The following is a 13553-nucleotide window of genomic DNA, read 5'->3' on the forward strand; positions in this document are numbered from 1 at the left end:
GGTTATTAGATTAATTTAAAGTAATTTTGATAGAATTACCGATTGAATTAAAAAATATATGTATATGAGTATACATTACAACAAAAACGCGGCATAATGACGGGCATACCGACGGAAAGAACAAGCCGTCAGAAAACGCGGGATACTGACGGATATGTGACGGAATTTCCGTCGGTATCATATCCTGAGGGATTTCCCGTCAGTTGTAATTGGCGCGTTGACCAAGTCAATGGCGTTAAAATACATGTGACGGAATATCTGTCAGTATAGTGCAATTAGTGACGGAATTTCGGTCATTGGCACTCACACGCAACAGTGGATGACAGCTGGTAGTAATTTAGGACATCTGAGGAATATCCGTCAGTAAAGTAAAAAAACTGACGGAAATTTTGTAACACCCTCCATACTCCAAGTGCCTTACCAGGACCACTCAGGTATAAAGCTGTTACCATCTCGGTTTCCCGAGGCAATGATAATCAAAAGACAATAAAGAAACAACGTTTAAATAGTATAAAGTTTAAAGTGAATACAGTCCAAACCCAAACAACCAAAAACGGATTACATGTTCATAAGCCAACTGTCTAACCAACTAAACAAATGTCTGATAAACTACTCAAGCTACAGCGGAAGACTCTATCATCTGAAGGTGACACATCCCAGCTAGCCCATATGTCTCGACTCATACCTGCTCAACAACTGCTCACCATCCCCGAATGGATCACCACAGTTTTTAAAACAATAAAACGGGGTCAGTACTATTCACACAATCATACATATACAACTACTATAAGACAGAAACCAACATATCTCAACCGTCACATAACCCAAACTCCACAATCAACTCCTTGTCACCGACTACACACTAAAGTGTGTAGTCTTGCCAGAGTACTCGTCGCAATAGGTTACTCCACTCCGTCAGTAGGGGACCGCAACCGTTCCCACCTAAGCCCCGCTCATACCATAGAGCGAATAACCCAAATCCATTAATGTGCACATCCCTTATGTGGCGGGTTCCACAGAAGGCGAATAATTGGCATGAAGCCACTCCCGCAAGTGACCCCACTCAGCTAGGGACGCACCTCGAATACCACAGACAGATACAATCAATCATAACTACCAGCAGTAAACAATTCCAACAACCGTCACAATACTCGTATGATAATACTCAACAAACATAGATCACAACCAACACATATGTGAATAATACTGAGTAGGGAAACCCTACCTGGAATGCAAAACAATTAGACGATCTCAACACCTGTTATAAAAAAGCCTCATCTACGAATTCTGCTCCTAACATATGATCACATAATTACTAACAATCATAAAAACCAACAAAACCCCCAAATCCCCAAATTAGGGTTTAAACAACCTTAATAAAATACTATAAAATCGGTACGTAGATCTTACCCTCGACGCAAGGATCACAAGGATGTAAAGAACGATAGATTCCGACCTCCCAAGCTCCGAGATTTGTCAATAATGCGAAAGATGCGAAGTACGTAGGTTGAAATCTCTTTTGAAGTAATTAGGTTTGATAAAAGTGTATTATGAAAGTGACAGAAAGGTTTATATATTAATTCGCATTATTAACAAAACACGTCAAAATATTACCCGTAAACCGAGCCACTCGATCGAGTGCCCAACATAATCGATCGAGTGCCTCCTACTCGATCGAGTACCAAGGCTACTCGATCGAGTACCCAACAGACAGAAACTGTTTTAAAAACCAAAACACCCTTACTCGACAGAGTAAGACCCACTCGATAGAGTACCCAGAGACTCATAAAACCGTAGTATTACAAATTCCGTCAGAGGTATTAGATTTTTGAATCCGGTGTGAGTTACAGCTGTCACAATAATTGACTAACTGACGGAATTTCCGTCAGTATTTTGGAAATTCCGTCAGTTGGTCAATTATTGTGACGTGTACAGTCCTTTACATTATTGCTCTGATAAAGTGGTCTATGACGGAATTTCCGCCAGTTCTTTCATTTTACTGACGGATATTCCGTCAGTAAATTGAAAAAACTGACGGAAATTCCGTCAGTCGTTCCCTTTATCTCAAACACGGGATCATTCCTCCACACTTTACCAATTTCGCCCAAATCGCAAACCCTAAACTTCTTAAAACCCGACACCACCACCACCCTCCTCCATTTCCGGCGCCACCACCACCACCACCAATACCATCACGCCGTCGCCGTCACTATAAAGTAATTATCATTATCTTTTCTTCCTCTCTCCTTTATCTTTTTCCTTCTCCTTTTCTTGTTTTTAATTTTTTTTGTACACAGCCTTGCCGCCGCCGCCCCTCCTGCCGCCGCCGCCCGCCGCCAGGGCCCCTGCTGGCTCCCTTGTTCTTTTTAATCCTTCCTTTTCATTTTTTCCTTTGTCAAGTTAATTAGGTATTTCTCCTTTTAATTTTTTTGAATTAGTTTAATTGATTTAGAATATTAGTTATTGTTTTAATTGTTGTTGAATTATTGTTGGTGTTGATGCATGTTGACTTAGGATAGAAGCCAATTTTGTTTAAATGTATGTTGTTAAATTTTAATGTATGCATCTTGACTTAAGATAGCTATGTAATTTTATTGTTAAAAATTTGAATTATTATTAATAATATTTTTAAAAATTGGAATTTTCGTAAATTAGATTATTTTTAAATGTTAATTAGAATAGATATGAATTAGACTAGATATGTAATGAAAAATAAGTCATGTTAGTTTTTGTTTATTGAAAAAGTAGTCATTGTTTTATGTTTTGTTTTTAATATTGTTAAAATTATTGTTCATATTGACCTAGTACCGTTCAAAAATTACTCACTAGGGGTAATTTTTGGTAAGTTTATGTTAATTTTTTTATTTTTAAAACACACACACACACACACACACACACACACACACACACACACACACACACACACACACACACACACACACACACACACACATATATATATAACATTTACAGTTTTAATTTCAAATATTTATGTGTTTTTCAGGTGGGATGACGAACCGGTCAAGAAATATGTTACTTGGTCAATTACCAATTAGCCATTTATAAAGTCAATTTTTCAAGGCAAAATCATTTGGGGGAAAAGCCCCAAATTTTCGACATTTTAGGGTTGGAAACACTAATTTTGTCGGTCCAATTTGATCTATTATAGAAGATTAATGCAAAAATAATACACATACCTCGATTAGTCATGGCAAATGCAAGCTTTTGGATCAAATTTAGATGGAAATGGTTGGAATTTGAGAGAGAAATTGAGAGTTTGTATTTCGAAATAATGAAATAAACCCCTCTGTTTCATCAGGTTTTTACGCAGGATTGCCGCACTCAGGAAAAGACGCAGCAGGTGCTGCGCCTATTCCAAGGGACGCAGCTCTTGCTGCGCCTCTTCCTCAGTTTCCCTCCATATGAATTTTCGAAGATTCGTTATAAATTCATTATTTTGTGGGCCCATCTTTGGTGCGCCTCTTTCTCGATGCCATATCACATATTTGGTCCGTTTGACGTTTATTCTTTGCACGGATCCATATTTTCAAGGCAACAACAAACTGTTGCCATGTTTTTGCCGAGGCCTTACTTGTCACAACGAGCGGTTCTTCTTTGATATGTGTTTCAACACGCCTTTATTATGTTCCCCCAGCGAGAGTGCACGGATAGACATTCCCTCTCGAGACATGAAGATCAGTTTCCGATTATGTTCCCCCAGCGAGAGTTTACCGACAGACAATCGTCCCTCTCGAGACATGGAGATCAACATCGACCCCAAGCTCTTCTGAAGTTTGTTTGAAACTGACCCAAGCAGATTTCTCCCAGTAGTTCCTGACTACGTCCTGCTGTCTTCTACCAATATCGCGTTTTGTTTCCCCTGGAGTTTTGAAGAATTTTGATGCCTGTCGTTGTGTGCACCAAAAATAATTTTATAAAACCTGTTAAAACTAACAGAAGCTAGTGGTAACAGGGTCGATCCGCAGGGAGGTATGGAGATAATTGTTGCTTTTTATTTAAGTCTAAGGGTAACAGTTGAGGGGGTTTTGATATGAATTAAATTTAAAATAACTAAATAAACAAATAAAAGTAAAAAGGAATATAAACAATGATAAAGGAAATGCTAAGACGGTCGGTTCACTATAGCTGTGATGTCACACAATCCTAGGTAAGTCCGAAATACAGTCGCGTAGGATGGGTAAAACAAGTCCTCTTGGTCCAAGTTAATTAGTAGCTCCTTTCGGCCTATGCTACCAGTCCCTAAGTCTCAGTAATGCTAGCTCTCGCCCCGATTAGTGATTCCTAAAGCCTAAATTACATTATCTCTCGATCTCAGCAATTTAGTCGTGTCAATTCATTAATTAATGCCCTCCCCTATCTCTCGATCTACGGGTTGGTCAAAACTAAGCATCTAAAGAGTCTCCTCTCGGTCTCATTGCTAAATATTGCACTTAACGAATCAAACGGTGCTAATCAGACACGAAGTCAGTCGATCGACCAGCTACCAAAGTCGACCGACAAACCGGCTCAGTCGATCGACCAGTTAAGACAGTCGATCGACCGAACCCTAATTCGGGGTCACCTATTCTAATGCCATCTATGCCATAGATCCCCTACATCTTAGCACGGGGTGTTTAGCTAGACATATTTACGCAAGTAACAAGAACTAATTTGATAATAAGCATAATGGATTGCATAATTGAAATAATTGAATGAATGAATTCGCATAAAACTGTAACTAAGGCTTGGGATTCTATCTAGCAAGAACTAATACTAATGAAACGAATAAAACAATACTGAAATTAAAGGACTAGAATTACCAAAGCAAAGGAATAAGCGATGAATCCGAACGTAAGGTACAAACTTTATTGAGAATTCTAAACTAAAGATATGTATGATAGGAACTAGATCCTAATGATCCGATGCCTATTCTGAAACATAGGGTTACGTTATATAGATGGTCTTACGTAACTTTTATTCCTAAACCCTAATTACATTGGGCTTTCTAATTCTCGTCCTTTTAATTTCCGCGTCAGGTCGTGGGTTGGTCGATCGACCACTGATACCAGTCGATCGACCAAAGGTGCTGTACAGTAATGCGTTCTGACGAATTCTGCAGCGCGCACCGATCTTAAAACAGCTGCCATTTCTTCGTTACTTGGTTAAATCAGGCATTCTACGCGGCGTTGGAAAGCTAAGAGGATAAGCTTTCACCTCCAATTAGAATCACTCAATTATCAGATCTAGAACTCGAGATATAGCCATATGAATAAGGCTGCAATGTCGAGAAGCATTCTGACAGTCTATAGACCATGTAGGGCAGTCTATAGACCACTGTAGCTGGTAATCCGCTTCTGAAACTCTCGCAAATATATCTTTCAAGCCTTGAAATGCGCACCAAGTTTGCTTCCCGAGTCTTTACTCCATGTCAAATGCAATGCTAAGTACTTAGGGACGGATTCGGCTCGATTTCCGCTGGATTCTTCACATTTATGCAATATTATACAAAAACACGAAAGTAGACGGAAATAGGGAAAATAGTAGCATAAACTACATATTTGAGCTCTGAAATGCGTGTAAAATAAAGTGTAAAACATCATATAAATGACATGCATCAAATTTCAGGTATGGTTTCTTCTTATGGCTGGCGAGCCTCCTTACGTAGTCTAATGGACTTTAAACGACCCTCCCCGATAGTCGACAGACTCTAAAATGTTCCCGACGACAGGTCCTTGGTTCAAACCCCTTGATCCGCCTCGCGTCGCCATAGTCGTCAGGTTGTAGTCTTCGATTGACCTGATGGCTATACTTTGACTTTCGCCTTGTCCAAGCCTCAGTCAAAGTGGGGGCTCTGTAGATACCTCATTTCTGCACCTCCCGCAAACCACCCGGTGATGATTGGGCCACATGTTTGGTATACAGAACGATTTGTGACAGTTCGTAAGTTTATCGTCAAGTGATCACTCAAACACTTGTGTCTACCTCTTAACTGATATCTACGCGCCGATACGGTCATTTTGGCAGTAATTAGAGTACATTTGAAGTCCGGGTCGAAAAATCGTCTTCATTTTCTAAAACCGAGTCAGAATGTTCTGGAATGTTCCGGATATTTCTATTCCATATTTTGCAATCTGTTAATCTTTCGTAAAGAATTTCCAGTAATATTCACACAAAATATTAAGGAAACGAGATTAATCCGTTATTCCATAATCAAAACACGGAAATCTTTCTTCCGCAGGAGGAAACCACTTGGGAAAGGACGCAGCAAGTGCTGCGCCTCTTCCAAGAGACGCAGTGCCTGCTGCGCCTCTTCCCAAGTCCTTTTCTGCGTATTTTTTCCGTATCTTTTCATATCTTTTTGAGATTCACTTCCAAATTTTCTCCGAAAACCCTACTTCCGTCGTGTGATTAGTATAAACAGAGACCTTCGGTCTCACATATTTCTCACGCGAGTGTCCCCCCTTCTCTTCTCCCTTTGCATTCTAGACCACGTTTTTACTTTTTGGCGTCTACGTGCTTGAACATTCGATCACGTAAGCTCGGATCTTTCTTAGTACCAGCCTCGTTTTACATGACCGACCAATTTGACCAACTCCACATCAATCAACTTAATCAATCATACGTTTTCCTCTTAGAGGGCACTTTCGTCGTACATTCGAGTCGAGCAGCACTAAACGTTAACTTAGTTCATCTCGTTTCGTCAAACATGTAAGTCTGAGGGTGTAAATCCTATTCTATTTATTGTTCTTTATTTATTGTAATCATAATGTAAGGTTTATGTCGAAAGTATTCTTAAAACCGATTTGTAAAACCATGTTTTAAAACCTTTTTTTTTTACGAATTATCAGAAGACAGACGTCGAGAAAGGACGCAAAGAATCGCGCGCCTCTTCAAAGGGACGCAGCACTGCCGCGCCTCTTGAGGGGCTGCAGATTCTCGCTTCCTTTCTTCTTCCTTCGTCTTTTGTCAATTCGTTTCTTTTATTTTCTTTCGTTTGTTCTTCGATTCTTTGATATAACGATTTAAACATGGTAATTTAACATATTATTCATCATCATTAGTATTGAATTCGTCATTAAATCCCGACTTAAATCCCTTATAACCAATATTTGCGGGTTTTCGTCATTAAAGTTAATCCGGGTTTTAGAGATTCGATTCATTAATATTGAGTCTCTGGAATTCGATCTTTGATATATTCCCATCTGTTATTTATCATGTCCATCATTAATTCATCATGAACAACTTGTTTATCCTAATTAATTCATTAATTAACCTTTTAATCTTGTAATTAACTCGTATTGTTTAATTCCATCCATGTTCATGCTTTGTCACCCCAATCATATGTAAATAATCAATTAATCACTTTCATCCGAGTCAGTTATTCATAATCGATCATTAAAATTACCAACGAATATTAACAATTTGCAATTCCGACTTCACAGCCAGAACTGAGCCGAGGAACGGACGCAGCAACTGCTGCGCCTCTTCCAAGGGACGCAGCTCTGCTGCGCCTGTTCCTGGTTGATTTCTGTCTCTGAACTACCGTTTTTGCCTTGACCTAGTTTATTAATTACGTATTAATTAACTATTAATCGTATTATCACCCTAATTCCTGTTCGTTAATTTATTTATTTATTCTTTCTCAAATTATCCGTTTTAAAAGTATTTTCGACATAAATCATTAATCCGATGTAATTATTGTAATTTTCTTTATTGTAAATTTCTTTATTGTAATTTTTATTATTGTATTCCTTTTATTATTCCTTGTATGTTTTCACATGTAATCGATTTAAATCTCTACTTCGACCCACTTTTATGATAACTTAAGTGTTAACCGACTTAGTCTAATTCTCACATGTTAGGATTAAAACGTTGGATGTTGCATTGCATGCATATAAATTGACAATACATCGAGTATAGACGATTTTCCCTAATCATTAGTAGAGGCCGCTATCGAGGCGGGCGGGATTAGATGTTCGATCAAAAGAGCTTTCTAATACGTACCCTCACCCCTTACTCCAGATCCCTGTGAACATTCGTGTTCGTTGGCATTCACGAGAGTCATTCTAGACATAGAATGCTAAGGGTAACGAGTTCTTGGTGTCTATGTCATTACTTTGTGTCTTGACATGACACGAGGTATTCGAACGATTTCCAATTTTCCACAATAAATTGGTGGCGACTCCACAAATGCAAAAAAAACCAAAGAGTGAAAAGCTTACTTCGCTTTTTGCCCCCGTGGGCCCGCATCCACAACGAGGGTTAGCCTTCCTTCACCATAATTGCATACCCCATATAATTCACAGGGACATGAAATCTAGTAATGTTTTGATCTATGAACATCTGGAAGCAAGGGTGTCGGATTTCGGGATGACGAGATTAATGAGTGCAATGGACACTCATTTAAGTGTGAGCACACTAGCTGCTACACCTGGGTACGTCCCTCTGGAGTACTACCAAAGCTTTAGATGTTCCACAAAGGGTGATGTATATAGTTACGGTGTCGTCTTACTCGAGCTGCTGACCGGGAAGCAACCAACAGATTTTGCTGATTTTGGTGATAACAATCTAGTAGGATGGGTGAAAATACATGCCAAGTTGAAAATAAGTGATGTATTTGACCCAGAGCTAATAAAGGAGGATCCGAAGTTAGAAATGGAGCTTTTGCAGCACCTTGAAGTGGCGGTTTCTTACTTGGATGAGCGACCTTGGAAAAGGCCGATGATGATTCAAGTCATGGCCATGTTTAAGGAAATCCAAGCAGGTTCGGGTTTGGATTCCGGTACTACATTTACGACTGGGAATGTGAATGGAAGTTTCAGTACACTTGGGGGTAGTTTCAGTACAGTTGATGCTTTAGCTGATATGAGCATCAAAGAAGTGCCTGAAGGAAACTTTTTTTTTTTTTTTTTGACAATTAGCAAGAGTGAGTTTACATAATAATGGCTCTTTGGGCTAGATTATGAGCCATTTTATTGTACTTCCTAGGAATAAAACAAAAAGAAATACAATGAAACATAGATCGAACATAAGTTAAGGATGTCTGTCACCAGAACTTTAGTCTTCAAGCCAATCTTCGAAATATCCATTATTTGAACGAGCACCTGTAAGCAATCAGAGAAGATAGTAATATGGTATATATTTCTTCCTAGCGCCCATTTAAGGGCTTCCAGAATAGCCGCAGCTTCCGCTTGATCCGCTGAGAGAGAGAAGAGTCCACCTTTGGTACAGAAATATGATTCAGTATTCCCACAGTTGACATACCATTCAAGTCCCGTACTTTTATCATCCTTCCAAGCAGCATCCACATGGATGGTAGTTTGGGAACAATTGTAGTTGATACCAATAAGCTTGCATTTGTATCCTTTTCTAAGATTTAAGAGGTCGCAATCCAGATCATCGTCCAAGACTATACTAGTCAAAGACTTTGATTGATTGTTGTTGGCCGTGATGGCATGAAGGAAACTTGAAGTAACATTCAGCTTCCAAATTTTGCTATACCATTAACAAATGGTAAAAACAATTTTCACTGTGTCATGTAACTTTTAAATGTACGTATGTATCATTAAAGAAGGCCTTATACATAGGAGATTTAGCTAGACTTTTTCCCCCTCATTCTGAAGTGAGTGCACTATGTAGTTTGTACATAATGTTGTAGTATTAGAATTTTTTTCGTCATGTTCAATTTGGTTTGGTGGCATACGGAAACCCTCTGTTTGATATGTTTGGCAGGTTTCGTTGGTCATTTTTTTTTCCGTCCTTTTCAATGGCTTCATTCACCACTTTGTGCATTCTCATAGCATGCCCTCTAATCTCGGTCTCAATCATATGCCAAGTCTATGGCAAAAGAATTGGAAAGAAGTCTGATTGGAGAAAGTCAAGAATCAAGGTCAGTGGAGGTCCTCTCTCAAACCCTAACAAATCAATGGTCGTCAATTGTTAAGGTACGTGACTTAGGCCCTTACAAGTTCATTATCACTTTCATGGAAAAGGATGATATGGAGCATGCTATTAAGACCAGAAATCCTCTAATGATGCAATACTTTAGTGATATATACCCTTGGGATATTTACCAACAAGGAGAAACTAGGAGAATTTGGGTAGAGGTAATGGGAATCCCTCCCCAAGTTTGGTCTAGGGATACTTGTGAGAAGATTGCAAATAAATTTGGCAGCCTAGTGTATTGTGACTCAAGTTTCGAAAATCCAAACAGTTTTGTCACTTGCAGAATGATGATTGATACTAACATCCTGTCGTATATTGCTGAATTATTGTATGTTAGCATCGATGAACAATGTATTGGGAAGTCAATTTTTGTTAGAGAGGGATTAAATTTGACTACATGCTTTATCAAACAACCTGCACCCAAATTGAATTTATCTTCTTATTAATGGGATGACACATTTTCAGCGATTAACCATACCCAAGTTGGCGTCCATGATTCTGAGGGGAAGTTTTCTGATAATATGGTTATTGTTGCTGAAACACCTATGGATAATGAACAGGCGAAGGATAGCGAAAAGACTGTCACTTTGGTTAGAAATGTAAATTATGATATTAATGAGGAGTTGGACCTAATCTCAGGAAGATGTAGAGTTAATGCAAGTCTAGAAAACTCAATTAACCCTTTATTGTTTGATGAAGAATGCCCTCTGGTTTCCAGAAGATTTTAAATGCCAAAAAGTTTAAGAGAAAATCCAAACCATGTTCTAAGAAGCTTAATGATAAAAATACCAACATCTCAAACAATAAGTCTGCAAAAGCAATTAAACAGAGCTTGAGGGACGAAATTGCAACTGGAGCGGAGACCAATTTGGATGATAGTATTGAATCTTTTTCTGAAGACGACTTTGAAAATGATAGAAGTATTGAAGATCTAAGGACCAAAGAGTTAGGAAAGAGTTTGGGTTTTAGGGTCGGTGAAAGACTAGACATTGTTGGCCTCCTGAATTAATATAATTGTTGAAATGAGGTGTGTGGCCTGGAACGTTAGAGGGGTGGGGAGCAGAGGTAAGTTTATTGCAATTAAAAATATTATTACAGAAAAACAGCTCCATATATGTGGACTTGTGGAAACCAAACATAAATCGTCCCTGGAAAGAAGTATCAGGGGCTGGTGGAACAATGGGAATGTCATCTTCTTGGACGTAAAGTCTGTAGATAGAGGGGGTGGGCTCCTTCTTATGTGGGATGCAGATATACTCAAGCAGACTAGTGGCATTTGCGGAGATAGATGGATACTCTTATCTGGTAAATATGGTGATAAAGAAATTCCGTGTTCAGTAATACTTGTTTATGGACCTTGTTGTATTGAAGGGAGAAGAAAACTTATGGAAGAGCTACTTCGTGTTAAGAGTTGTTGTAATGGTGCTGTGTTGTGTTGATCTATGGTGATTTTAATGAAGTGTTAAGTCCTGAAGAAAGGCTAGGCCAACAGAATAGAAGTACTAGTATGGATGATTTTGAAAATTGGGTGCAGGATATGGAGCTGATAGCACTACCCCTTATTGAAAGGAAGTTCACTTGGGTAAATTGCAGGGTTGCAAACCAGATTGATAAAGCGTTTATAAATTGTTCTTGGCTGACTCACTTTCCTAATACAAAGCTCTGGCCTCTTCCAAAGCTAGTATCAGATCATTACCCTCTGTTGGTTGAGTGTGATAAAATAAAAGGGGTAATTCGTCCATTCAGAAGTATGGATGCTTGGCTACATTGCCCAGGTTTTAAAGACTTGATTAAATCGGAATGGGAAAATATGGGAGATGCACCGTTCCATGAAAAGATGAAGGAGATAGTTGGACCTATTCGAAAATGGAATCGCAATGTTTTTGGAGATATCAATGTCAGGACTGAGGAATTGATACTTTAGCTAGATAAAGTGGACAAGGACCTGGAGACCCAACCTGATAATGAGTTGCTCATTGCTAGATGAAAAGCCTTATTCTCCCTTCTTCAAACATGGCTAACAAGAAGGGAGTGATATTGGAGGCAACTTTCCAGAGTTCAGAACTTGAAATTAAAGGACAAGAATACGAGATATTTTCACATAATGGCCTCAATTAGGAAAAGAAGAAACCTCATCGGAGCTATACAAGTAGAGAACAAAACTTTCACAGATCAAAGGAGAATAAGGAAGGAAATAGTAAAGTACTTAAAAAGACTATATAGAAGAGATATTACTGATGTTGAGGCACTTGGTTCCCTACCCTTTGTGATGATATCACGCGATCAAAGCTCGAGGATTGAAAGTGTTCCCGATGATGAGGAGATTAAGGCGGCTGTGTGAGATTGTGATGGTGGTAAAGCGCCAGGTTATGATGGATTTAACTTCAGATTTGTGAAGAAGTGCTGGGGCACTATTGGTGAGGAATTTATGAACATTGTAAGACAGTTCTTCATCGAAGGTCACTTTCCAGAAGAGATTAATAATACTTGGGTAACTCTTATACCAAAAGTGGATAATGCAATTGAAATGACGGATTTCAGGCCAATTAGCATGGTCGGCTGTGTTTACAAAGTGATTTCAAAGATACTAGCTGAGAGGCTTCGAAGCCTACTACCTAGTCTAATTGGTGAGACTCAGACTGCATTTGTACAGAATAGGCAAATATTGGATGGCGCCTTAATTGCAAATGAAGTGGTGCATTGGCTTAAAAAGACTAAAAGAACTGGAGTCTTGCTTAAATTGGACTTTCATAAGGCGTACGACTAGGTAAGGTGGGAATCTGTTATCTACATACTGAAAGCCATGGGTTTTGGATCCAAATGGAGAAAGTGGATCTACATATGCCTATCTACAGCTTCCATTTCTATACTTATTAATGGTACTCCCACCAGACCATTCAAAATGGAAAGTGGCCTCAGGCAAGGTGATCCCATCTCACCTTTCCTGTTCTTGTTAGTAACAGAGGCTTTCAATCAAGTTATGTTTAAGGGAATTCAAATGGGGTTAGTTCAAGGTTTAGAAGTGGGTAAGGACAAGGTTGTTTTAAGTCACTTACAATTTGCAGACGATACTCTTATATTCTGTCCTGCTACTTCTCAAGTTCTGACAAATATCAAGAGGCTTCTTGACAACTTTTAGCGTTCTACTGGACTCACTATTAATTTTAAGAAATCTGCTCTCGTAATACTAGGAAAGTGTCGCAGAGGGAGAATCAAATGCTCTAAGTCGGGTCGTCAAGTAGTACAACTACCCGTGAAATATTTGGGTATTCCTCTGGGTTCTAACCCGAATAAACTCTCGACCTGGGATTCAGTGGTGGAAAATATAAGGAGAAGGCTGGCTAGTTGGAAGACGGGGCTAATCTCAAAAGCTGGAAGAGTGGTCCTCATTAAATCCGTCTTGAACTCGCTGCCTCTCTTTTATATGTCTATGTTTAAGATTCCTAAAGGCGTCTTGAAAAAGATTATCAGTTTGCAAAGAAAGTTTTATTGGGGAAGAAACAATGGGCGTGATGTTGTTCCCTTGATGAATCGGAATATTATCCAATCGCCAAAGGCGATGGGTGGCCTAGGGGTGGGTGACTTACAGATTAAAAACGCAAGTATGC

General features: G+C 39.0%; 2 protein-coding genes across 2 annotated transcripts; both read left to right on the forward strand.

Annotated features, from left to right (window-relative positions):
* The first annotated feature begins 8310 nt into the window (after positions 1–8310).
* Positions 8311–8940, forward strand: LOC141588180 (protein BRASSINOSTEROID INSENSITIVE 1-like). Its single transcript, XM_074409635.1, has one exon. The coding sequence runs from the start codon at positions 8311–8313 to the stop codon at positions 8938–8940; it is 630 nt and encodes a 209-aa protein (XP_074265736.1).
* Positions 8941–10967: 2027 nt separating this feature from the next.
* Positions 10968–11869, forward strand: LOC141588181 (uncharacterized). The gene is made up of 2 exons (XM_074409636.1): positions 10968–11250; positions 11406–11869. Exons 1-2 carry the CDS (start codon positions 10968–10970, stop codon positions 11867–11869), a joined length of 747 nt encoding a protein of 248 aa, XP_074265737.1.
* Positions 11870–13553: the final 1684 nt, after the last annotated feature.

This window comes from Silene latifolia, chromosome 6 (assembly GCF_048544455.1).
Source record: "Silene latifolia isolate original U9 population chromosome 6, ASM4854445v1, whole genome shotgun sequence".
In the NCBI taxonomy this organism is placed as follows: domain Eukaryota; kingdom Viridiplantae; phylum Streptophyta; class Magnoliopsida; order Caryophyllales; family Caryophyllaceae; genus Silene; species Silene latifolia.

Excerpts from the sequence above, each read along its gene's own strand:
- LOC141588180 (XM_074409635.1), top strand. The coding sequence starts at position 8,311 with ATGAAATCTAGTAATGTTTTGATCTATGAACATCTGGAAGCAAGGGTG.
- LOC141588181 (XM_074409636.1), top strand. The coding sequence starts at position 10,968 with ATGAGGTGTGTGGCCTGGAACGTTAGAGGGGTGGGGAGCAGAGGTAAG. Across the intron at positions 11,251-11,405 it reads TAGATGGATACTCTTATCTG|TGTTAAGTCCTGAAGAAAGG; the intron begins GTAAATATGGTG and ends ATTTTAATGAAG.